Source organism: Arvicola amphibius, chromosome 6, assembly GCF_903992535.2.
Source record: "Arvicola amphibius chromosome 6, mArvAmp1.2, whole genome shotgun sequence".
NCBI lineage: Eukaryota > Metazoa > Chordata > Mammalia > Rodentia > Cricetidae > Arvicola > Arvicola amphibius.
In genome coordinates this window covers 158,475,251-158,500,499 of record NC_052052.2, presented here as the reverse complement: position 1 = coordinate 158,500,499, position 25,249 = coordinate 158,475,251, and the positions used below count along the sequence as shown (strand labels likewise).

Here is a 25,249-nt window from a genome sequence, read left to right as displayed (position 1 = left end):
AGGTAGGCACAGGCACCATCTCTGCAGAGGGCTGTGCCGATGGCTGCAGGAAGGACTCTGAGGAACTGAAGCTAGTCCAGGTGGAGACGTATGGCATGACCTCAGTGGAACTTGTTCTTTCTCCTTATTCTTAATCTGGTTCACCTTTTATTTTATTTTTAAAAAATTTTTAAAGTTTTTTTTATGATTTATGTAACTTTTTTTTTTATGTACTTTGGTGTGAAGGTGTCAGATCCCCTGGAACTGGATTTAGAGACAGTTGTGAGCTGCCATGTGGGTGCTGGGAATTGAAAACCCAGCCTCTCTGGAAGAGCAGTCAGTCTCTCAACCGCTGTGCCATCTCCCCAGCCCCTAGTTCACCTTTTAAATAATAAATAAAAAGTGGTTTACGTGTAAGGAAGGGCAGATGATCCTAAGGAAAGTAGAAGTCCCAGGGGTGTAGCTCAGCGGTAGTTTACCTGCCTGATCCCTTCCACCCACTGCCCTTTCCCACAGAGAATACCTGTTTCTGTGACCTTTCCTTTGTGAAGACCTCAGCACCCCAGTCCCTATTTTTTAGAATTTTCTATTCCTTTTATTATTATTCTGAGCAAACAGTTTTGACTGAAAATAAGTAAAAATCATATTTTTATTATCTTAGTTTGGGACAGTTCTTTCTGTTATGTAGCTCTGGCTGTCCTGGAACTAAGCTGGCCTCAGACTCAGAGAGATCCACTTGCCTCTGCCTCCCAGATGCTGAGATTAAAGACATGTGTCACCATGCCCAGCATAATAATACTATTTGAAGAATCTTAATTTTTTTTTAACTATCCTTAATGTGTTATCTGACAAATCTTTAGGAGTCAGGGTCTCTGTAACCTAGACTAGCCTTTGACTCCAGCTGAGGATAACCCTGAACTTCTGACCATCCTGCCATTGCTGCCCACAGTGCTGGGATTACAGTTTACATCCCACACCAGTTTTAGGCAGTGCTAGGGAGCTAACCCCAGGAGTCCTGCATACTAGACAAGTGCTCTCTCTATTGAACCTCATTCTCACCTCATTTTCTCTCCTAGCTTTAGGTTGCAATATACTTTATTATTTATGATCTTGAGATAATTAGGTTAAGATTATCATTCATTGTGTTCAACATAGAACATTTTGTTTCACAAGTCTAAGGTAGTCAGAATTCTTTAGTTTTTATTTATTTAAGATTTGTTTATTATCTATACAATGTTCTGCCTGAATGTATGCATACGAGCCAGAAGAGGGCGCCAAATCTCATTACAGATGGTTGTGAGCCTCCATGTGGTTCCTGAGAATTGAACTCTGGACCTCTGGAAGAATAGCCAGTGGTTTTCTTGTTTGTTTGTTTGTTTGGTTTTGGTTTTTAGAGACAGAGTTTCTCTGTGTAAGACAACCCTGGCTGTCCTGGAAATCACTTTGTAGACCAGGCTGGCCTCGAACTTACTGAGATCCACCTGCCTCTGTGTAGTGAGGAGGTGAGCAGGTGTGCTTTTCGTCCCACCCGGCTCCCGCACGGCTAGCTTTACACCCAAAATAACAACACACAAATTGTATTCATTTAAACACTGCTTGACCCATTAGTTCTAGCCTCTTCTTGGCTAACTCTCATATCTTGCTTAACCCATTTCTAATAATCTGTGTAGCACCACGAGCTGGTGGCTTACCGGGAAAGATTCTAGCCTACGTCCATCTCGGATCGGAGAATCATGGCGACTGCCTGAGGTGTCTGTCTCACTGCCTCCTTGCCAGCATTCTGTTCTGTCTACTCCACCACCTAATTTTCTGTCCTATCAAAGGGCCAAGGCAGTTTCTTTATTAACCAATGAAAGTAACGCATAGACAGATGATCCACCTACATCACCTCTGCCTCCCAAGTGCTGGGATTAAAGGTGTGCACCACCTGCCGGGCTCAGCCATTGTTCCTAACTGCCAAGCCATCTCTCCAGCCCAAGATTCTTTAATCTTTAAATTTATTTTTTAAGTCTGTGTGTATGTTTGTTTGGTATTTACACATGTACATGAGTACTCTTGGAGGCCAGAGGAGGACATTGAATCCCTGGAACTGGGATTGCAGGGGGCCGTATGCCACCTGATGTGGGTGCTGAGAACCAAAGTCAGTTTCTCTGCAAGAGCAGTGCAGTTCTTTTTTTTGTTGTTGTTGTTTTTTTTTTTTTTTTTTTTTTTTTTTTTTTTTTTTTTTTTGAGACAGGGTTTCCCTGTAGTTTCTAGAGCCTGTCCTGGAACTAGCTCTTGTAGACCAAGCTGGCCTCAAACTCAGAGATCCGCCTGCCTCTGCCTCCCGAGTGCTGGGATTAAAGGCGTGCACCACCACCGCCCGGCCACTGCTGAGCTGTCTCTACAGCCCCTGGGATTCTCTCTTCTCACCTCCCGCTCCTTGAAATTATAAAAAATATAGCTTACATACAATAAAATGTGTAGTTTGAGTTTTATCAAGAGTATACACCCACGAGCCACTGCTGTCAGCTTTCTTCCCTTGAGGGTTCCTCTGCACATGTTCATGCCTGCCTGTGGTCACTGTCCATCTCTGTCTCTGTGGGCCGGTTTTTCCTGTGGTTGAACTTTCTGTGTACAGAGTCTCAAAGGTGAGCTTCTCTGAGCCTGAGGTCAGAGCTGCAGGTGTTGGTCTGAGCCTTGTGTATCTGCTCTTTGGTGGCTGCTGGAGTAGTGTTCATTGGGGGGGGAGTCCCTGTTCTCCTACTGGTGGTCTCTGGATCGCTTCTAGTTGTCTCTGACAAAGCGGTGAATATTTGTGTACTTGTTTTTTTTTTGTAGACGCTTGGAACGTCTCTTGGGTGTTTACATAGCGGTAGGAGTGGCGAGGTCAAAGGGAATAGTAACTTTCAAGACACTGCCTAACATTTCCAGTGGGGGTCTGTGTGTGCACAGGGTGAGCATGCAGGTGTGTACAGGCGGGTGTAGAGGCCAGCGGTCAATGTTGGGGGTCTGCTCTGCTCATTCTCCACCAGTTTACCTCCCCCACACTATCAAATGGAATTATAACATGTGGAGGTTTCTTCTTTCCTGTGTCTTCCTCTCTGTTAGGATCAGAGAGAAGTGATGTTAGGTTTGAGTGTTTTAGTTTTGCTTCTCTGTTGCTGTGATAACATCACGAACAAAATAAGCTTGGGAGGAAAGGGTTTATTTCAGCTCACGGGTCACAGTCCGTCATACAGGATAACCGAGGGCAGGAGCTGGAATAGGAACTGAAGAGGAGACCATGGAGGGGCTTGCGCAGCTACCTTTCTTACACAGCCCGGGCTCACCTGCCCAGAGATGGCACCACCATAGTGGGCCAGGCCCTTCCACATCAGTTAGCAATTAAGAAAATGTCTCAGATACCGCAGGCTAATCTGATGGGGACAGTTCTTCAGCTGAGGTTCCTCTTCCCAAGTGACTCTAGGTTAATGGCAAGTTAACTGCTGAAGCCGACAATCAAAGGCACAGAATTGAATTGTCCTGGCAAAAGGGCTTGGGTTGCAGAGTTCAGTTTCCAGCAACCACATGGTGGCTCATAACCATCTACAGTGAGTGAGACCTGGTACCCTCTTCTGGCCTGCAGGTGTACACGGAGGCAGAACACTTTATATATAATAAATAAATAAATCTTTAAAAAGGGGGGGGGTAGTAGGATGACTGAATTAAACTTAAGCCAGTGTAGGAAAAACAAAGGATGTTCTTTTAAGGTCTTTTTGGAGGGTAAGGTGTGTGTGTTTGTGTGCGTGTGTGTGTGTGTGTGGTGCCATAAGAAGGAAGTGGGTCCAAGGTCAATTGACATTATCAAGTTAGGCTAAGAGTTCTTTGTGATTTGGGTTAGTACAGGTATTTGGAAAGTCCCACGAACATTGTTGGATAAAGGGGCTTCTTAAATTCCCATAAAGGGGCTTCTTAAATTCCACAGAATATTGACCCTGATTAGTATCTGACTTTCAGGACATAACAGTAGTCAGTCAGCTCTGGGCCTGAGCACGGGGAGCTGAGTGTGTTCTTTCCCTGCCTGCAGCTTTTTCTTTGAGACTCTGGAAGGCTTGTTTGCAGGAGGGTCAGGCTCCCACTTGGACATTTCTGTATTAATGGATGTTAATAGTGTTTTATGGTTCTTGGCAGTATAGAAATATGGTGACGGCTCTACATCTTTTCTAACAGGTACTATTGTTATTGTGATTTTAATTTTCATTGCTCTGATTATTTTTGAGTACTTCTTTTTCATAATATACAGGCCATTAATTTTCTTTGGTCAACTGTCTTCAAGTCTTTTGCCCTGGTCTCCATTTTTAAAAATCAGGGTGGTGGTGGCAGCGGTGCAGGCAGATCTCTGAGTCCAGCTTTTCTCAGAAAACAAACAAACAAACAAAAGGACCCTGTGTAGAGCTGGGTGGCTGAATGTTCAGGTAGCTAAAAAATGGCAATAGTAAAAAGCTTCTAAAACATGCAGTGAGCAGAGACTCATCCAGAGTCAAACCAGAACGGCCATGAGGTGTCCCTGGCTGCAGCCCGGCCATGAGGTGTCCCTGGCAGCCCTTGCTAGTGTTGTTGCCTGGGCAGCCTCACTGCATCCTTGGTTTTGAAACACAACATAGCGGTTTCCGCTGTGCATGACTCTGTGCAGCTTTAACCAGCACTCCCTGGAACACCTCAGATTGCACGGTTTGCTGCACTAAGTTCTCTTCTCTCGCAGACATTCTGTTTAATTATCAAAGGCAGAGACCTTAGTAATCCTTCCCGCTGCCGCCCTCAGCATGTGTGTCAAATAGTCTATCTTTGGATTGTGTTATTAAAATACTTCATTTTAAAAATTGCTGACTTTAGTTTGTTAAACAAACTAAAATGTTCGAATAAGTCTTGCCTTGAGATTGGGACAGAATGGAGACAGTTTCTGAAATGACTTAAACACATCTATGACATTTTATACTATATGTTTATGTAAAGTAGCATGTGTTCTCAAGCACTGATGACTGTAAAGTCAAAATGTTGAATTCTGAAACAATCTTGAAGATGCTTTGTGTCTTGCATTATCAGATATTCACCCCGAAATCCATTCTTTGTGTGAAAATAAGCAAGCACAGCCATCTAATTGGCCACTTTGGTTTAGCCTTTAGTGGTAAAGTTCACATATATGCCAAAGAATTGCTTAAAAATAATTTTCCTCGTGATTTACCAGTACATATTTGATTTGCATGCCTATTTTATACACCCGTGTTTTACCTAGGTTAATATAAAAAATTCCATGGGCAAAGTGGTCTTCGGCAAAAAAAAACCAAAAAAACAAAACAACAAAAAAAACAACTTTGAGAAGGCCTTCAGTGAAGTATGCTGAAAATATTCCTTAGGGCAAGTTTTCCCTTTGAAATGAGGTAAATATAGAGGTAAATCCCCTCTGATGAAATTACTTAAATAGAAAGATAAGAATGTTAAAGTTCCTGGCTCATAACCATAGATGAGCATCCATCTGGCTGAAGTGCCTGTCTGTGACTTCTCTCTCCTGGGTGTGCATGGGACCTGCTCTCGGACTGCACTGAGTCAGTTGTACTGACAGTTTTATTGCTGTGATTAATACCATGGCCAGAAGCAACTTGGGAAGAAAAGGGTTTATTTTAGCTGGAAACTCTCAGTTCAAATTTTATCACTAAGAGAAGTCAGGGGAGGAATCTGAAGCCAGAGGAACTCTGCTTACTGGCTGTTGTTATGACTTACGCAGCCTGCTTTCTTATACAACTGAGGACCATGTGCCTAGGGATGGCATCACCCAGTATGATGAAGGCAACTCCTCAATGGAGATTCTCTTTTTTAACATCCATTTCTGAAAAATCTTGAATAGAGGGAGTTTGATAACACCCTCACCCTTGGCTATGGTCATACTCAGAGATCAGGTTCTCTTTGGGATTAGTACCACTCAACTGGTACTTCATAGCCAGGAATTTGATGGGAGGGGACTGCATGGTAACCAGCTCCCTAAAATAATAGTCTTACTAGACTGCGCGTGTGTTGGTAATGAAGCCATGGGCCTTTTGCTGCTAAGCAGCATAGCACTGGGCTACATCTTTACCTGAAACGAAGGACTTGTTTGTTTTTGAGATGGATTTTGTGTCTCCCAGGCTGGCCTCGAACTTCTGTAGCTAAAGATGACCTTGAACTCCTGTTTCCCCTGATCCCACTTTTCTGGTTTTTCTTTTCTTTCGATTTTTCGAGACAGGATTTTTCGAGATTTTTCTCTGTAGCTTTAGAGACTGTCCTGGAACTCATTTTGTAGACCAGGCTGGCCTCGAACTCACGGGGATTCGCCTGCCGCTGCTTCCCAAGTGCTGAGATTAAAGGCGCGCGCCACCGCCTCCCAGCCGATTCTACTTTTCAAGAGCCGAGATTGCAACTGTGGGGCACCATGCGGTTTTATGTGGTGCTAGCGATCAAATTCGGGCTTTGTGCCTAGACAGTGTATCACTGAACCGCATCTCCAGCTGAAACTAGAATATGAACTGGAATTTTTCACATAGTCAGAGAGCGTGTGAGACATATGGGGCAGAACCCTCCCCCCCAGTGAAGTTTCAGGGTCCCTTGCTTTAAAGTATAGCCATCGTTTTCTCCCTCTTGGTCAGTCAGTGAGCATATACAGGAGTCACACAAGGCTGAAAGGATTTTAACTTTAATTTAAAAAATAGTGTGTGCGCGCGCACTGTGTGCACATGACGTGTGGGAGGTCAGAGGATAACTTTGTAGAGTTGTTTTTCACCTTTCCACCATTATTGGGGTTCTGGGCATTAAACTCAGGTCATCGGGCTTGAATCTTTGAGGGGTAAGCACTTTTTACCTGCTAAACTTCTTAACACCTATTTATTGAGAGAGACTCTCAACTTAGGTTGGCCTTGAGTTTTCTTTTGGTGAGACTGACCTTGAACTCTTGATTTTTCCTTCTACCTCCGTCTTCCAAGTGAGAGGAGCCCAACTCTAGCAGGCTAAACTCACCGTGCTTCTCAGCAGTTAGTTTATTGCGGAGCCTTTCTGCAGGCCTGTCTGGTCCAGGCGGTGGCGCTCATCTTTGTGGGTCGCGCAGCGCCCCCTCGTGGTGGTGAGGGTGGTGGGCGCCGGGTGGGAGGCGGGGGAGGCGGTGGTGGGTGGGAATCCCGAGCCTGTGGCGGAGGCTGTCGGCCTGGCTCCAAATCCTTCATCACGCGTGCCTGGATTGTGCGGGATGGAGGGTTTTGAACTGGTCCTGTGTACCTTGAACTAACTGAGTCGCGCATTTTGCAAGACAACTGGCCACACGCGCCTGTTTTGTCTGGTCTCCTCCTTTGCCGGACAGCTGGCCCTAATTGCGCATGCTTGTGGGCCAGGTCTCTCTTTTTGCAGGGCATTTGACCCCTAGTCGCGCGTGCCCGTGGGCTGGGCCCTTTTGCAGGACACTGGCCCCTGGCCACCCCGGGGACGTCCCAGAGTTTGGACTTCCGGGGTTGGCTCCCAGTCTGCTGCTTGTCACCCGCCAGGGCGTCGCCGTGCCAGTGCATGGGCGAGGCCCTTTAAACTTCACTGTTTTTTAAACTTCGGGGGTGTGGTCGCCCTTGCATTCTTCTTCCCGTGGCCGGTCATCCCCGGACCCGCCAGGTCCTTCTCTTGTCCTGCCTTCCAGATGCTTTGGAGTCATGAGCCGGGAGGGCCCGGGGACCCCTTGGGTGGCCGAGGTGATCCGAGGTGAGTGCTCAGGGCAGGGTAGGGCTAGGGCTGACTGGAGGAGCGATCTGCTGCCCCAGAATCCCAACTGGCCTCCCCTCTGGGGCTAGTGGCTTTGGGGCTAACCGACACCTTAGTGTGCTTATGACCTCTGTGCCCTACACCCTCTCCACCCACGCTTGGAAGCTACTGAAATCCCAGGCACTGAGTGCCGCGGATCAAAGGTCATTTGTGGTTGGAAAGGACCAAGCCTCGTCACTCGTTTGAATGCAGTTGCTGGGAGTTTGTAGTTGCGTTTACTAGGGCATCTGTGCAGCAACTGAAAGAGTGGAGGTGCAAATGGAAGAGAAAAGTTTAAATTTCTATTTGGGGAAAAGCATGTACCAGTTTGTGTTGCTTCTTACCCCTAACAAGTTGGTTTGAAAATAGTATATGTATTTCAAAGGCTGTCCTTGATTTTTGCCATTTTTTTTTGAGTGTAGGAATCTAATTACTATTAGAGAGTGCCCTTTTCTGGGGGCTGGGAGTAAGGGTGGAGCCTTTGAGTTTTACCGCCCTTCTTGCTAAACTCTGCCGCTCTCTGCATTCATGCAACAGATGCCATCCCAGTCTGCCCTCCCACTGCTTCAGTTTTAACAGTAATCTGTAAGAAACTCAAAGCCGTGATTCCAGTTTTTTAAAAAATACACATCTGCTAAAAGAATTGGATAAACACACTTTGTGTTCTATCAGTGTAATCAGCAATATTGAAAAATTCTTTGTTTTTACTTTAAAAAGGTTTGTTTCCTGCTGCATATCTTTTCAGGGTGTCCTCATAAACCTGATGCCTGGCTGCAGGCATGTTGTATTTCCCAAGACTCCTTAGTCTAGTTACTTCAGCAGTCAAAACAGTATCCCTGCATGAAAGATCACCTACCACTGTAGGAACTGACAGATTAAGGCAGTTTCTTCTTTTAAAAGTTTGCGTATTTATTGTCATTCACCAAAAGAGACTGTTTAGAAATTTTACATTGTCACCTTTTCCATCACCACGGAGTGGGGGTGGGTTCACACTGATACAAAATCAACTGGAAAATTAAACCTTGTTATCTTTACCATCTAAAATGTGAGGGCAGGTATGGACACACAAAGTCGATTAAAAAAAAAAAAAACCCTTCCATCTTTTAATTCATCAGAAAAGAATTGGGTCTTGCCTTGGGACACTTTCAATGACTTGAAGGAAGGAACATTGCGATTTTTTCTTTTCAGATCGCCTTTGTTTTGCCATTCTCTACAGCAGACCAAAGAGTGCGTCAAACGAGCATTATTTCAGCATAGATAATGAACTTGAGTATGAGAAGTAAGTATTGCCCCTTAAAAGACGGAAACTTTTAAACTGTGTTCTGAGGAATCTCTTGGTGTGAGGACAGAGGACGGAGCCTCAGAGATTCCTTTATCTGACACTCGCTTACAGCTGGGTGCTGTTTCAAATCTTGGTAATAAAATAGATCTTTGAGAACTTCCATTTAAACACTGAGATTTGATACTGTCGTAGTTTGCACCGCAGAGCTGTGTGAAATATGAATATGTAAGATACCGGGTTTGCTAATGGAAAATATGTGCAAGAACAGTTTCCATAATCGAGGTTAGAGTTAGTCAGCACCTCTGGGGGGGGGGGGGGGTGTGTGTTGTGTGTTGGGGAGGGGCTGCAAGGCCTGGTGCATGCTAGCTGAGCTCTCTCCACTAATGAGGTACAACTCTACCCCACGTATTGCCTATTTAAATACGTGTTGATTACCAGAATGTTCCTTCTGTTAGCGTTAGTAGGACAGAGCCTTAGAATTGTATGGCCCGTGTTAATTTGGGTGGGTGGATGCCCTCTTGCCGTAGCTTGTTTTTAGCGGCTTGTTTTTACATTCACAACAGCTAATTCATACTTGTTTCTATTCATTTTTTTAAAGCTTCTACGCGGATTTTGGACCGCTCAATCTGGCAATGGTTTACAGATATTGTTGCAAGATAAATAAGAAGCTCAAGGTAAATCTTTTAAGTCAAGGTTGACTGAGGCGATCACTCAGCAACATTTTAGGGTAAAGCTGAGGAGACTCAGCTCCTTTTTAAAAAGTGTTTAGCCGGGCGGTGGTGGCGCACGCCTTTAATCCCAGCACTCGGGAGGCAGAGGCAGGCGAATCTCTGAGTTCGAGGCCAGCCTGGTCTACAAGAGCTAGTTCCAGGACAGGCTCTAGAAACTACAGGGAAACCCTGTCTCAAAAAAAAAAAAAAAAAAAAAAAAAAAAAACTAAAAAGTGTTTAAAAAATTCAAAATTTGAGGAACGCTTCCTCTTACAAAACAAAAACAATTTCAGACCAGGTGTGCTGGTGCACATGCTGGGCATCTGAGCATTCGGGTTGGGGGGGGGGTCCCAAGTTCAAGGCAAGCCTGCGCTCGACAGAAAGATCCTTATCTTTAAAAACATAAAGGGCTGACCAAGAAATGAGTTTCCTACTGAAGTGTGCCATGAGGACAAACTAAAAGTTTTAGCAGTGTGGTAGAACGCACCTTGTAATTTCAGTACTCTGGAGGATTCTGTGAGTTCACTGGTGTACAGTCACTGTATGAGACTATATAGCCTGACCTGCCTTGTGAGAGTCGGTCTCAAAAAAAGGTCTTTTGTCTCACTGTAGTAGTATTTAGAATGTATACTTTATTTTTATTTCTCTGTGTGTGTGTCTGGAGAGGTGGCTCAGCAGTCAAGAGACCCACATGGTGACTCATAACTTGTAGTCACAGGAGTTCTAGAGGACATACCCGCTATGTGCACCAGGCAGACACAGCACACACATATGTAAGCAGGCAGAAACACTTGTATATTAAGTAATAATAACATTTTTTTTCTAAACTACTGCATGCATTTTATTTTTCCTAGAGGTTTTTTTCTGGGCTTTGAGACACACTTATGTGTAACCCAGACTGGTCTAGCAGTGTGTGCATCCCCTTGTGGATATGCTAACATAAGTAACTTGGTTCCTAGTTTGTGTTATTTGATTCTGATTTTGGTTTAGGATACTCAGAGTGAAAGGCAGTTAGTTAACTAGGTCCCTTTTTGTCTGACCTAATGGGAGCTGAAGCCAGAACAAGAGAAAATTTTCCTTTGCTTTGGCCATCATTCTTCCCACCTTCCTCTCAAAGTGAAGCTGATGGATGGCCGAGGAAAGCAGACCCTGCTTTCTCTCTCTCTGAGCTGGAATCTCGTGGACTGTTGCATAAGTTGCTCCTCAACTTGGATCCTTTACACATATGACCAGGAAGTGAGAGAACCAAAGATCACTGACCTGTCCTCAGCTGCCTCCCTGAGAGCACACAGTGTGAACACAAACCCCATTCCTTCATTTAAAAACTTTGAATTACTGATCAGACCCTTCAGGAGTACCTAGCTGGGCTTGATGGTGCATGCTTTTGATCTCAGCACTTGGGAGGCAGAGGCAGGTAGATCTCTGAGTTTGTGACCAGTGTAATCGACATAGTGAGTTTCAGGACTACATAGTGAGACTGTGTCTCAAATTTTAAAAGAGTAACTAGTCATTATAAACTGTCAAGTAGAAAATACTGAATTTGTTAGCAGTAATTAAAAACAAAAACTTATCAATGGGTTACCTACCATAGAACTATGCAAAACAAATAACATTTATTTTTGCTTAATATCATTACAAGTTTGAGTAAAGGAGACATTTCTCCTCCTGAGCGTCAACTGTATTCACAGCACATTCAGACACGAGTAGACTCTTCCCAGGCTCTCTTAAATAGCAAAGCAAACATCTGTGGCCTTTCTTTCTTTCTTTCTTTCTTTCTTTCTTTCTTTCTTTCTTTCTTTCTTTCTTTCTTTCTTTCCCTCTCCCCTTTTCCTCTTGTCCCTGGCAGTCTTTTGTTCCCATGGGGCCAAGAGGCTAAATATAATCCCCTCTCCTCCCAACTATTGTTCATTGGCTTTAGTTTTGAAAGAGTAAGTCTGTGCGTGTGTGCACCTGTGCACACACCTTCATGCCTAGCCTGTTGGAGACTTACTCTTTGTGTCCACCAGAAATGAGTGCATTCCTTTCTAATGACTTGCTGCAAGCCCTGAAAAGTTGAGCACCAGCCTGTCTGAAAACTCGCTGGCCGCTTAGCTAGTATGATCAGAGCGCCCTGGGTGAATGGGGTGCCGGTGCTGCCAACGACTGACTGGGTTTTGGTTTTGGTTTTAATAGATTTAGGTTCCTTAGTTGATGTAAATCATTAAGGGAGAAAATAGCACACACGAACGGCAGAGGCACTGGAACGTGCAGACAGGCAGTGCTTTCCCGCTGAGCCAAGCACACTCTCTGTCGTAGCCTTGATGCACCTCACGATCGATCGTGAAGTGCCCCTGGGGACTTGCTGGGCGGTGACGACTTCCTTTTCTTTTTAACTTTCTGTTGAAGTGTAGCATACATAGAGAAACATACACAGATCCCCAGTGTACACTTAATTTTTCATAAATTAAGAAGAGGCCTTTCAGCTGCTGGCTCATGAAGTGTCTTTGTTCTGCATATCCTTTTAATTTACTGGCTTTAGGACTAGAGATTAATTTTTTCAAAAAGATTTTTTTTTACTTTATATGTATGAGTATTTTTCATGCATGTGCGTGTGCAGTGCCCTCGAATTTCAGAGGAGTACATTGGATCTCCTGGGACTGGGGTTAACAGACAGACATGAGCTGCCATGTGGGTGCTGGGAATCAAACCCAGGTCTTCTTCAAAGGCAGCAAGACAGGCAGATCTCTGTGAGTTAGAGGTCAGCCTAATCTACAGAGCGAGTTCCAGGACAGGCCCCAAAGCTACGGAGAAACCCTGTCTCGAAAAACCAAAAACCAAACACCAAACCAAAACAAACAACAGCAAAAAAGAGTTCTTGGCTTTATCCCCAGCTTTCTGAAATGACCGGGAGGTTGACCTGTCTGTGGGCATATAGCTATTCACAGTTCCTTTCTCTCTCTTATTTTAAGTCATTCTAATGTCACCACAGGACTCATGGAAAGGCACCTGAGATTTCAGGGCATCAGAGTTCTTCTGGGAGGTTCTGATATCTAGATCCCTAATGCGTGTGAGATGTAGAATTTGTGTGAGAGTCGAATTTAGGAAGCTTGAAGTGGTCAAGAAAAGACTAACAACAGTTTGTTTTGGTGCAGTCCATTACAATGCTGAGGAAGAAAATTATCCATTTCACTGGCACTGATCAGAGAAAACAAGCGAATGCCGCCTTCCTTGTTGGATGTTATATGGTAAGTGTCACCGGGCCCAAAGGTTGGTCAGTGTGCACAGCTGTGCCGCTTTACAGTTGGGCTTGGTATTTTGAAACTACTCTTTGCTAAGATACTGTCTTGGTTTGTTTCCAGAGGGGATGTGTTTGTTTGCTTTTTGAAAACTGCTCACTCAGGGAGACTTTTGCTCATGTTGCTGGGGGAGTACATGAGTCTCTGTCTACTGAGTTTTACTGTGAACTTAGAATGTAAAAACAAAATTTTATTAAAGATTTTTTGACTGATTACTATGAAAAAGTTGATATCTTTTAGCTTTTAAGGTTAGTGAATAATGTTCCATAACTGCTTTTATTAATCCATGATCCATTTAGAGATCTGTAAAGTCATTTTACTGGGGTCAGTTCCAATATAGATTTTGTGTGTGTGTGTGTGTGTGTGTGTGTGTGTGTGTGTGTGCCTGTGTCTGTGTGTATTAGATGATGGCTTTCAGGATTGTTTCTCTCTTTCTACCTTGTGGATTTCAGGTTGTCAAGCTTGGTAGCAAGCACCTTTACATGCTGAGCCATCTCTCCAGATACCTCTGCCCCCTTTAAAGACTTATTTATTTGTGTGGACATTCCTCTGTGAATATATGAGCTTGTGTGTGTAGCTTCGTGCACACTGGGCGCACGGGGGGGAGGAGCGTTAGATCTGGAGTTAGATCAAGCATTTTGCATACACACACACACACACACACTCATTCACACATTCACACTGTGTGTTAACTGATTTGAAATGAGGTCCTCATGATTGTGCAGCAAGAGCTCTTAACCCCCTGGACTAAGCTCCTGCTTTGATAGGTTTATATGCTTGCATGTAGAAGGAGATTGTGCTTTGGTTTCCCGGCTGCCCAGGCCCAAATAATCGTACAGAAACCATATTAATTACAACACTGTTTGCCAATAGCTTAGGTATATTCCTAGCTAGCTCTTACATCTTAAATTAACCCATTTCTAGCTGGGCGGTGGTGGCACACGCCTTTAAATCCCAGCACTCGGGAGGCAGAGGCAGGCGGATCTCTGTGAGTTCGAGACCAGCCTGGTCTACAAGAGCTAGTTCCAGGACAGGCTCCAAAGCTATAGAGAAACCCTGTCTCAAAAAACCAAAAAAAAAAAAAAAAAAAAAAAAAAAAAATTAACCCATTTCTATTAATCTGTGTATCTCCACGAGGCTGTGGCCTACTGATAAGGTTCCAGTGTCTTTCTTCTTTGGCAGCCACATGATGTCTCTTTGACTCTGCTTACTCTCTCTATATATCTTTGTTCAGATTTCCTGCCGGCTTTACTCTGTTAAGCCAATGGCTGAAACAACTTTATCAACCAATAAAAGTAACACCTACAAAGAAGGACATCCCACATCATTTGCATTTGTGATGTTGACCCTAGGCCCTTTTCTCAGGCTAGGTATCTCTTTTTCACTGGGCTGAATCCCCAACACAAGTCTTATACCACCCCATACTCATTTATAATTTTCTGTTATACAGTTTGGTAATCTGGTTTACAAAGATTGAGTCAAAAAATTTGGTGGAGTTAGTTGAAGATGCACCTCAAATTTTGATTTTTTTGTTTGTTTGTTTGTTTTAGAGACTGGGTTTCTTTGTAGCTTTAGAGCCTGTCCTGGAACTAGCTCTCGTAGACCAGAGATCCTCCTGCCTCTGCCTCCTGAGTGCTGGGATTAAAGGTGTGTGCCAGCACCGCCTGACTTTTTTTTATTTATATACATTGGTGTTTTGCCTGCATCCATGTCTGGGTAAGGGTGTTGCGTCCTCTGTAACTGGAGTTACAGACAGCTATGAGCTGTCTATGTGGGTGTTGGGAATTGAATCCGGGGCTTCTGGTAGAACAGTCAGTGCTCTTACCAAGCCTTCTTTCCAGCCCTGCACTTGACTTCTTAACCAGGGTTGCCCCTGGATTGATTTCTCATCCATTGTCAGACAAAGCACCGGTGGCCATGTTGTGTGTAGCCAGCTGCTGTAATTTCAGAGTGAAAGTTTCTCAGAAAATGATTGAGGGTATGGTGGGATCTTATCCAGAAAGTGCTGAGTAATTTTGTAAACATGAAGTTATTCTTGCTGTAGTGTTGTTGTTGTTGTTGTTGTTTGGTGTGGTTTGGTTTTAGTTTTTTGAGAGAGTTTCTTTGTGTAGCCCTGGCTGTCTTGAAACTCATTCTGTAGACCACACTGGCCTTGAACTCACCGAGATCCCCTCCTGCCCATGCCTCCTTGAGTACTGGTATTAAAGGTCCACCACACCTGGCTCATTCTTGCTGCTTTTATTTGGTGGTTCTTTGGATTAAACTTGGGGCCTCCGGTATCTAAGGTGTTCTACCATAAAGCTGTGTAACTTCTTGTTTGTATGGACAGTGGTTGTATTTGGGCACACAGGGGCTTAGTTCATTTTTGTTTTCATAGTTAATATGTCTGGATTTAGAATTCCGCTGAGAGGTTTACCCTTGCACATCAGTGCTGATTCCATGGTAAAGAATTTGCCAGGGAAAGCTGGATAGATTTGAATATTCACTGAGGAGTTTATTACTCCGCTCACATAGAAGCCAGTTCGTGGGAGGGATTAGTGAATGGCCGTGACAGGTGCCTTTGAGGCCGTAGTGGGTGGGCAAATGGGGGAGCTTGGAGTGGTTATAATGCTTGGTGGGGAAGCAGGAGAAAGACTTCCAAGAAAAGAAAGTTATTCATAGTAGGAAAGAGTGTTGACGCGCGATAGACACTTTAGAAGATAAAACACCTAAGTCATCAAGGCCTCTTTTGCTTAAAGTCAGTTTAGTTCTCTGGTTAAAGTATTGTAGAGTTGAGTGCTAATCCCTATTAATTGAAGTTTTGGTAACTTCTTCTAGAGTTGTTGAAATTTGGAGGTAGGAAAGCTTGAGCAGTAATGTTGAAACAAAACCAAAAATATGGATAGAATTTTCCACCTCAATAGTAGATTGAACACTTGGCCCAGCATGCAAGGGGCTCCGAGTTCCACCCCCTGTTCTACAAGGGGAAAAAAATCAACAACTAACAAAAAGAAACAGAACAAAGAAGAACTGGGAAGACAGAGCAGTGGATAAAACTGCTTACTGTGTGAGTGTGAGGATCTGCACTCATATCTTCGGTACCCATGTGAAAAAACCGACCATAGCTGCATGAGCCTGTAGTGTGCCTACAGGCAGCCCTAACTCTGAGGAGCGGAGACAGGTGAACTTTCAGTTTAGTGAGAGACATTGTCTCAAGGGAGTAAGTTAGCAACACAGGAGGACACGTGATGTCTTCCTCTGACCTCTACATATATGTGCACACGTGTGTACACACACGTGGATAATATACACATTTGTACACATAGGCATGTACACAGGCACATGCGTACATAAAAACACAAACATGTTTGGACATGCACACACATGCATGCATATACATATATACATACACATATATACAAACATATACACACATTTCTACACAGCAGTTTTTCTTTTTAAAAACCTCATCCATCCAAGACTCTTTGGTTATCTGGAAGCCAAATTTCTGGAGGAAAAGGCAAAGTGAATAACATTTTCCCTTTAATTGCTGATTGTGCAAATAAAATTTTTTTTTAGGCCATACAGTGATGGTACATTCCATTAGTCTCAGCACTCGGGAGACAGAGGAAGGTGGATCTCTCAAGTTCGAGGCCAGCCAGGATTACACAAAGAAACCCTGTCTCAAAAAACAAAAAAAAAAAAAATATATATATATATATATATATATATAAAATATTATATACAATATTATATTATATTATATTATATAGCTACAAAACAATTTTATTACTGGTTTTAAAATTATTAAACAAGGGTTAGTGGGGTTTGAACGTATTTGCTCAACATTTTACAAAATGCCTGTCAATTTCCAATTTTTTTAAAAAAGATTTATGCATGTATATGGATTTTTTTCCTGAAGGTATGTATGTGCTCCATGTATTTGTCTGGGACCTTCAGAGGTCAGAAGAGGGTGTCGGACCTCCTGGAACTGGATCTGCCTAATGTGGGTGCTGGAACCTGAATTCAGGTCCTTTGGAAGAGCAACAAGCTTTTTTAACCACTGAGTCACCTTCTCAGCCCCAAGCTTCCCTTAACCTGCCCCGCCCCTTAATTTGGGATTGAACCTAGGATTTATTGCCTGCTGGTTAAGTGCTCCACTGAGCTACATTTATCTTAATTTGTGTATGTATGTGATTGTGCATACCATGGAACACATTTGGAGGTCAGAGAACAACATTTAGAAGTCAGTTCTCTTCCACCATGTGGGGCCCAGGGATCGAGCTGAGATTGTCAGCCTTGGTGGCAAATTCCTTCATCCACTGATCTGTCTTGCTGTCTTGAAATCTGCTTTTTAAATTAAAAACAGTTGCTATTCTGTCTTACTGGTTCTTACCTCTGGTTACAATCTCCTTCTAGGTTACACATACTTCTGAGAGCAAGACTTTTTTGTTTGTTGACTTTTCAATACAGGGTTTCATTGTGTTGTGTAACTCTGACTGTCCTGGATCTCGCTGTGTAGACTAGGCTGGCCTTGAACTCACAGAGATCCACTTGCCACTGCCTCCCAGGTGCTGCTGGGATTAAAGGCCTGGGCCACCACTTCCCAGCTGACTGGAACACTTTCCTCTGTAAATAAATAAATAAATAAATAAATAAATAAATAAATAAATAAATTCAAAGCCTCCTAGTGTAGACTCCATGACACAGCAGACTACTTACCATATAGCTTACAAGTTTATTTTCCTCCGTGGTTAATAAATTACTCTGGAAGAACTAATTCTGGTAACTTGTAGGTTCCCTAGTAAATATTTGTCACTGTATGTTTTTTAAATGGTCCTTACAGTCTTTAGAATGGCTTACTTATAAGCATTCCTATGGAAAATTATGGTCCTAATTAATTCCTGAGAATATATTAGCTCAGCAGTCTGTGAGTAGACTCCCACAGTGTGAGGTTGCCTTAACAGTCAAGCTGAGAACTTCAGGACTTTAGTGGTGGACTTTTGGACCTCTGCTGCACTTTTTGAGTGATTTCTTTATTTTGGACTCTCAGTAGCCAGTTAAGGTGGCTCCAGGGCAGAGGGACTGGACAGGATAGGGGGAGGCTGAAGGTCAGATTACAGTTCAACCTCCCGTACAGATGGGGCAGTGGAAACCATAGGGGTAGAACCAAGTGGGATGGTAACAGTCTCTGTAAACACTCCGGGGTAAACCTTCTTGGAAGTTAAAGGCAGAGAGAACAGCCAGGCGGCTGTAAACGTAGCAAGCAGCCAGGCCCACAAGCAGACGCCGCACACACGGCACCTCCACTGTACCAGGGTGGAGGCAGATGCTGCTCCCAGCTCACGAGGCTTACTTCTCTGTCCACACCAGTAAGCCCCCCCAGTCCCTGTGGCCCCTAGGATATTGGCTGAGTGGTATTGACTGACTCTTTGAGCATGTGTGATTCTTGTTTGCAAATCTGTTGCTCTTATCTTTTCAGTCCTGCTTTTAGACAGGATGGTTTCTTGTCTATAAATTAAGGTCGAGCAGTGGTCTCTTATCAGCAACAAGCAGAGTGACCCCAAATGAGCAATTAATGCCACCTTGGGAGAAGAGCAGCCTTCGAGGGTTATGTAACAGATTATTTTTAAATAGTTGTAGTCCTCCACCCTCACCCATGTTTAAAAATTGAGATCACAGAGCTGGGGATAGATAGTTCAGTTAGCAGAATGCTTGACTAGCATGCAGCAAACCTTGGACTTGATCCCTAATATGGAATAAACATGGTGTGATGGTACATGCTTATAATCCTTAACACTTTGGAGTTGGAGGATAAAACGTTCATGATAAGTGTTGATTGCATAGGGGGATTTGAAGCCAGCACAGGCTACATGAGACTCAATGCTGATAAACAGATAAATAGATAATCAATAAATATAATGGAGGGGCTGGAGAGATGACTCCGTGGTTAAGAGCACTGACTGGTCTTCCCAGCACCCACAAGGCAGCTCACACCTGTCTGTAATCCTAAGAGCTGACACCCTCACACAGACACACACGCAGGCAAAACACCAATGCACATAGAAAATAAAAATATCAAAAAATGGTGATCTTTCTTTTAAAAAAATCAGAATGTGCTGGGCATGGTGGCACATGCCTTCAGTTGAAGCACTGGGAAGGCAGAGACAGGCAGGTGGATGAATCTTTTTTAGATAGAGACCAGCCTGGTAAACATAGCAAGTTCCAGGTGATCCAAGGTGATATAGTGATAACCTGCTTCACAAATCAAAAACAAAGCCAAATGACTAAAACATTTTATATACATGTATGAAACTATCAGAAAAAAATAAAAAGGCATCAAGTTTTTTTGTTTGTTTTTTGTTTTTGTTTTTGTTTTTTTTTTGTAAACAGAGTCTGCACTTTAGTTTCCCGACTGCCCAGACCCAAATAATCACACAGAAACTATATTAATTATAACTCTGTTTAGCCAACAGCTTAGGCATATTCCTACCTAGCTCTTATATCTTAAATTACCCATTTCTGTTCATCTTTGTATCGCCACAAGGCTGTGGCCTTACTGGAAGGTTCTAGCATCTTTCTGCTTGGCAGCTATATGACGTGGCATCTGCCTGACTCCACCTTCTTCCTCTCCGCATTCAGTTTAGTTTTCCCAACTAGCTCTGTTCTGTCCTGCCATAGGCCAAAGCAACTTTTTATTAACCTAAAACATATTCACAACATACAGAGGGGAATTCCACATTTTTTTGTATACATATGTATTTATTTGTTTATTTATTTGGGGGCAGGGTTTCTCTGTGTAACAGCCCTCACTGTCCTAGAAGTCACCTTGTAGACAAGGCTGGCCTCAGACTCACAGAGATCCTCCTGCCTCTGCCTTCCAAGTGCTGGGACTAAAGGTGTGTGCCACCACAGCTGGATAATAGAGAGATTTGATATTCTGGACTTACAGTTCCTATACTTAAGCTAAGGAACTTGATGTCAGCCGTAATATGCTTATAAGTAAAAATAATTTACAGGCTAAAGCTATTGTAATATAAGGGCAGCTGATGTTTTTGGTTCTTGTTTCCTTTTGAAGCAGGGTGGGGCTTTGTAGCTCAGGCTGATTTCAGATCCTCCATCCTCGTGCCTCTGCTTCCCTAGTGTTAACAGGCCTGTGCCACCACACCTGGATGCCATCTGATAGTTTTACAAAGTGAGTTAATGGCTGGGCTTGATTACTAAAGTACTTGAGGATCTGAGTTTGATTCCCAGAACCTGTATAAAAAAGCTGGGTGTGGTGTTTAGCCTAGAGACAGGTGTAGACAGAAGTTTCTGTCCCACCTGGAGGGGAACTGCTGTGGGATAATGCTTTTGTGTGCTGTAAAGATTTGTCACTTGCCTTGGTTTATTAAAACACCCATTGGCCAGTAGCCAAGCAGGAATTAAAGGCAGGGCAGCCAGACTAAGAGAAATATGTGGAGAGGGGAGGCAGAGAGTCAGTCACCAGCCAGATGCAGAGGAAGCAAGATGAGAATGCCTCACTGAGAAAAGGTACTAAGCCATGTGGCTAAACAGAATTATGGGTGAGTTTAAGTTGTAAGAGCTAGTTAGTAATAAGCCTGAACAATAGGCCAAACGGGACAACCTGCCTGAGGGTGACACCTGAGATTGTCTGCCAGCTTCCACGTGTACACACACATTAGAAAAAACAATTGTGACATTTTTTGTTAGTGTTTATGTGGGTCTGTGAGTTATGTATATTCTGCAACTTTTCACAGCTGAATATGAACTTCTGTTGATTTTGTGCATATACTGTGGTAATTTGAAGTTTTGTTTTTTTTTTTTTAGCTCAGTCAAGTTCTTGGCACACAAAAGACTGTGTCATCTAGCTGACATGTGAAAATAGTTACAGGAGCCTTTAAAGACTCCAAACATTGTGACATTCTTTTGCATAAAGAATATTTGCAAATAGTTTATTGGTTTCTCCTGTGGCTGTGTTTGTTGTTAAGCTCCAAATGCCTTTTGTTCTTAACTGGGACTGGTGTGATGTTTGATCTTGACACATTATCAGAGCCTCTCTAAGTATGTAGACGAAGCTTCAAAGTGTGTATAAGAACAGAAATGAGAAACACATGTTTAGTTGGGTCTTCCTTGCCAGAGGCTGGGCTTGTCAGAATTAAAACCATACGTGATGGAGTGGAGACGCCTTTTCTAGGTCACCACGCCTTAGTGGCACCTTCCAGTATTCCAGGGTCACGGGTCCTCACAGGACCCAGAACTTGTAATTAAAGACTTAAAAAGAATAAATAAGAAGGGATGTAGTGTGAGATGGTCTAAATGGGACCCATCGTTTGCTTTTGTGTCTGTGTCAGAGACAGTCTCGTTCCATTCAAGCTGACCTTGTGTTCCCGTCCTTAAGCTTCCTGCCAACTAGCTGGGATCACAGTATCTGTCTCTGTCTCTGTCTCTGTCTCTGTCTCTCTCTCTCTCTCTCTCTCTCTCTCTCTCTCTCTCTCATACACACTGCACTGCACCACACCACCATTCTTGGCTGGCTGTGGTTTCATTGATTTAAAAAGGACTTTACACAAGGGCCTTGAAAAACTTTACTGTCTTTCTTAATAATTTCCTACATTATTTATTACGTATGTTTTATCTCATGTGTGCACGCTTGTGTGCGCACACATACACACACAGAGGTCAGAGAGCAACTTTTGGGAGTCAGTTCTCCATTCTTGTGATCAGAATAAGATTGTCAGGCTTTGTGGTGAGCACCTTTGCCTTCAGGATCATCTTGCTACAAGTACTTAATATTTTCTTGGGACTTTAGTTGCTGAATAAAAATTACTGATCGTATCATATCTCTGCAGTGCTCATGTAGTTTTCATAAACAACTGGAAAATTACACGATTCATGATTATTGCAGAGATATGCAATAATCTAGTCTTATAAACTGAATTTTTTCCTTACCACTGAGCATGCTACTGTATAACCTACTGCTGCCCACATCGAGTTGGTGACCTAAAATAATAGGAAATGATCTGGTTTTTGTTTGTTTTGATGAAGGGTGTCATGTTACCCAGGTTTACTTTGAATCTGCCTTGCCCTGTTTTATATGGTGCTGGAGACAAAAGCCAGGACTTTGTGCTTCTAAGACAAGCACTCTTTCAACCGAGCTACAGTCCCAGCAAATACTCTCTGGGTTAGGAGTTGGGAGGGCTTCTCTTGGGTGGGTCTGGTTCTCAAGCTCCTGGTCCTCAGTAATCTTGAGGACCTTCTCAAGAGATGGCTTACTTACATCCCTGGCAAGTCACTGTTGAACTTTGGCAGGAGGCACTGTTCACCATGTGATGTTCCCAAAGTGACAGTTTGCTTTACCCAGTGTGAGGGATCTCTGTGCCTTGTCTCAGAAGTCTCTCTGCTGGGTCTTTGTTCCCTCCATTAAACATTTATATTTGTTTATGTGTATGAGTGTTTTTCCCCCCGTATGTGTCTGTATCACATGTGTGCTGTGCCCTTGGAGGCCAGAAGACAGTGTCTGATCCCCTAGAACTGGAGTTACAGACCATTCACCACCAAGTAGGTGTTGCGCGTAAAACCAGGGTCCTCTGGAAGAGTTGCTGGTGCTCCTAACCACTGAGTCCTCTCCCCAGTCCCACACTCTTGTTGTCTCTGTAATTTGTGACAATGCACACATTGTCCCTGTTACTGTAAGAGAGGAGAGGTTAAAGGTGGAAGTACTAGGAGCTAATGTTATTTGGGAGTGTCTTGGAATCTGGCTGTCACAGTGTCTAATCGTTCTCTTGGTAATCATCTGTTTCTTGGCTTCAAAATAGCATCATGACATTCGAGTGGGCATTCTGTATACATAGCTTCTGATATAAATATCCTGAAAGCATTTGCCAAAGCATTCCTTGTGTCCAAGTAGCCAGCAGTGATATATTATGAAATTGTGTTGATTCTTGATAATTTTTGCTCATCTGAGCATTTGTATTAATATAGAAACCAGTTAATAGGACTCCTCCTCAGAAAGACAAGTAGGTATGAAAGGGAAAACTGCAGATATTAGCAGACAATTTTTAAAGATTTGTTTTTACTTTATGTGTAAAAGTGCTTGCCTTTGTCTTTGTACACCACGTGCATGCAGTGTTTGTGATGACCACAAGAGGGTGTCAGATCCCCTGGATTTAGGGTCATAGATGGTTGTGAGCCACCAACTGGGAATGAACCCCAGTCCTCTGCAAGATCAGCAAATGCTCTTAACCACTGGGCCATCTCTCCAGCTTGCTAGCAAGAATTTAATAGTTATATGTACAGGGGCTTAGATTAAATCATCTCTAAGTTTCTTTCAACTTATCCTGTTAAGTCTTACAACATCTATTTCTATGTATTTATTTCCCAAACAGATTTTAAAACCTCAGCTTTTAAAGTTCATCGCTGGGAATCTGGAGTTTTCCATCACCTTCCCCCATAGGAAAAAAGCTACATTGTTCTCCTGAATTGAACTTGTATTCCAAGACTAACCCACAGTTACTTAATGAATTAAAAGGCTATTTTCTCTTGAAATTTAGAAAGAAATCAAGGTATTACTATTTTGGTATTTAAAGAAACCATGACGCTACAGTCTGGCAGAATAAAAATCACTTAAATTGATGTTTAAGCAAAAAGCTTGTATAGTTTTATACAGAGAAGGAGGTCTTGGAAAGCTAGAGAAACTTTAGTATGCAGGCCTGTAGAAGCCATCCCAGGTCCACATTAGAGGAGTGGTCAGTCTTAGCAAGAACAGTAGACACCCTGGAGATTATAAGACTGTTCTAGTTTCATGTCTGTTGTTGTGATAAAATATCTCAAGCAATTTAGGAGATATTTGGCTTACAATTGTAAGTTACAGTCCATTACTTAGGAGAAGTCAAGGCAGGAACATAAGTCACAACCATCGTCAAGAGCAGAAACAAATACATATATTCTTGCATATCTGCTTGCTCTCAGCTAGCTTTCTTCTTTCTACTGTTCAGGATCCCCTGCCTAGAGAATTGGTGTCACCCATAAGGGACTGGGTCTTCCTGTAAGTTAATACTTGGGATGCTTCCCCATAGGCCTTCCCTCAGCAAGACTCTCTTCACAGGTGATTCCAGATGTATGTGTAGAGTTGAGTGAGATGAGTTGAGTGAGAATAGATGATATTCCTGAGATTGGTTTGTTGTGCTTGAAAACTTGATATTAGGTAAGATTTAAGAATACCTTTCTTTGTTCTTGGAATTGATTGATGCTACGTTAGACCTTTTCATAATGTCACTGAAGATAAGTAAATATTTGAGCGTTCTGTTAATAAGTATATTATTTTCCCATTGCTGTAACTAAATACTTAACTAAAAATAATGTACTAGAAGGATTTATTTTATCTCATGGTTGAAGAGAATTCTGTCCATTTTGTAGTCCAAGATAGGGGTGTGGCTGGGATTCTTCACTTCTCAGCTGACAAAGAAACAGAACAGGGAATCCTGCCTAGTCTGAAGCCTCAGCCCATTGGAGGACAAGTCTTTTCTCTTTAGTTAAACTGCTCTAGAAATGCCTTCAGATACTCGTAGAGGTGGTGTGTCTTCTAGATGATTCCAAACCCAGTCAAGTTGATAGTGAAAGTTTACAGCTATAGTTTGTGGTCTTTCAAGACTAAAAGGGATAAAATTTTAGCAAGAAACAGTTCAGATATTGGGGAGACCGGCCATTTATAACTGTTAAAACAGAAAATAATTGAAATATCCTCTGATTCATTTGTTTCCAGGTCTGGCTTTATGTTTAAGATTTTTGCTCGATATATTAACGTGTTGTTGACGTGTGTGTGTGTGTGTGTGTGTGTGTGTATACACATACGTCTAGAGACTTAGAGGTAGATGTATGTGTCTTCCTCATTTTCCACCTCCTTTGAGGCAGGATCTCTCACTGAGCCTGGAGGCTCATCAGTTTGGTTAGGCTCTTCTGACCACTGGGCTTTAGAGATCTGTCTGTCTGCTCCCCAGCACTGCAGTTAGAAACTTGCATTGCCATGCACCTTTTACATGGATCCTGGGGATCCGACTTCCAATGCTCATGCTTGCATAGTAATTACTTTAGCTAATGAACCCGTCCCCAGCTGTGGTCTCTTAATCTTTGTTTTGTTTTGAGACAAGATTTCTCTATGTAACCCTGACTGTCCTGGAACTCTCTTCTCTGTAGGCTAGGCTGGGCTTGAACTCAAGGGATTCAACTGTCTGCCTCCCGAGTACACGGACTAAAAG

The 25,249-nt window shown here is 43.0% G+C and overlaps 1 protein-coding gene across 7 annotated transcripts in view; it reads left to right on the top strand.

Moving 5' to 3' along the window:
• Cdc14b (cell division cycle 14B) overlaps positions 1–25,249 on the top strand; it is an 82,706-nt gene that overhangs the window by 19,587 nt on the left and 37,870 nt on the right. For 5 of the 7 annotated variants that reach the window (XM_038332530.1, XM_038332529.1, XM_038332534.1 and 2 more), the window contains exons 2-4: positions 8,935–9,025; positions 9,627–9,702; positions 12,870–12,962. In XM_038332530.1, coding sequence (XP_038188458.1) covers positions 8,935–9,025; positions 9,627–9,702; positions 12,870–12,962 — 260 coding nt within the window. Of the gene's footprint in view, positions 1–7,303; positions 7,708–8,934; positions 9,026–9,626; positions 9,703–12,869; positions 12,963–25,249 lie in introns of those variants that run through there. The other 2 variants (XM_038332533.1, XM_038332535.1) reach the window with 2 other exon arrangements.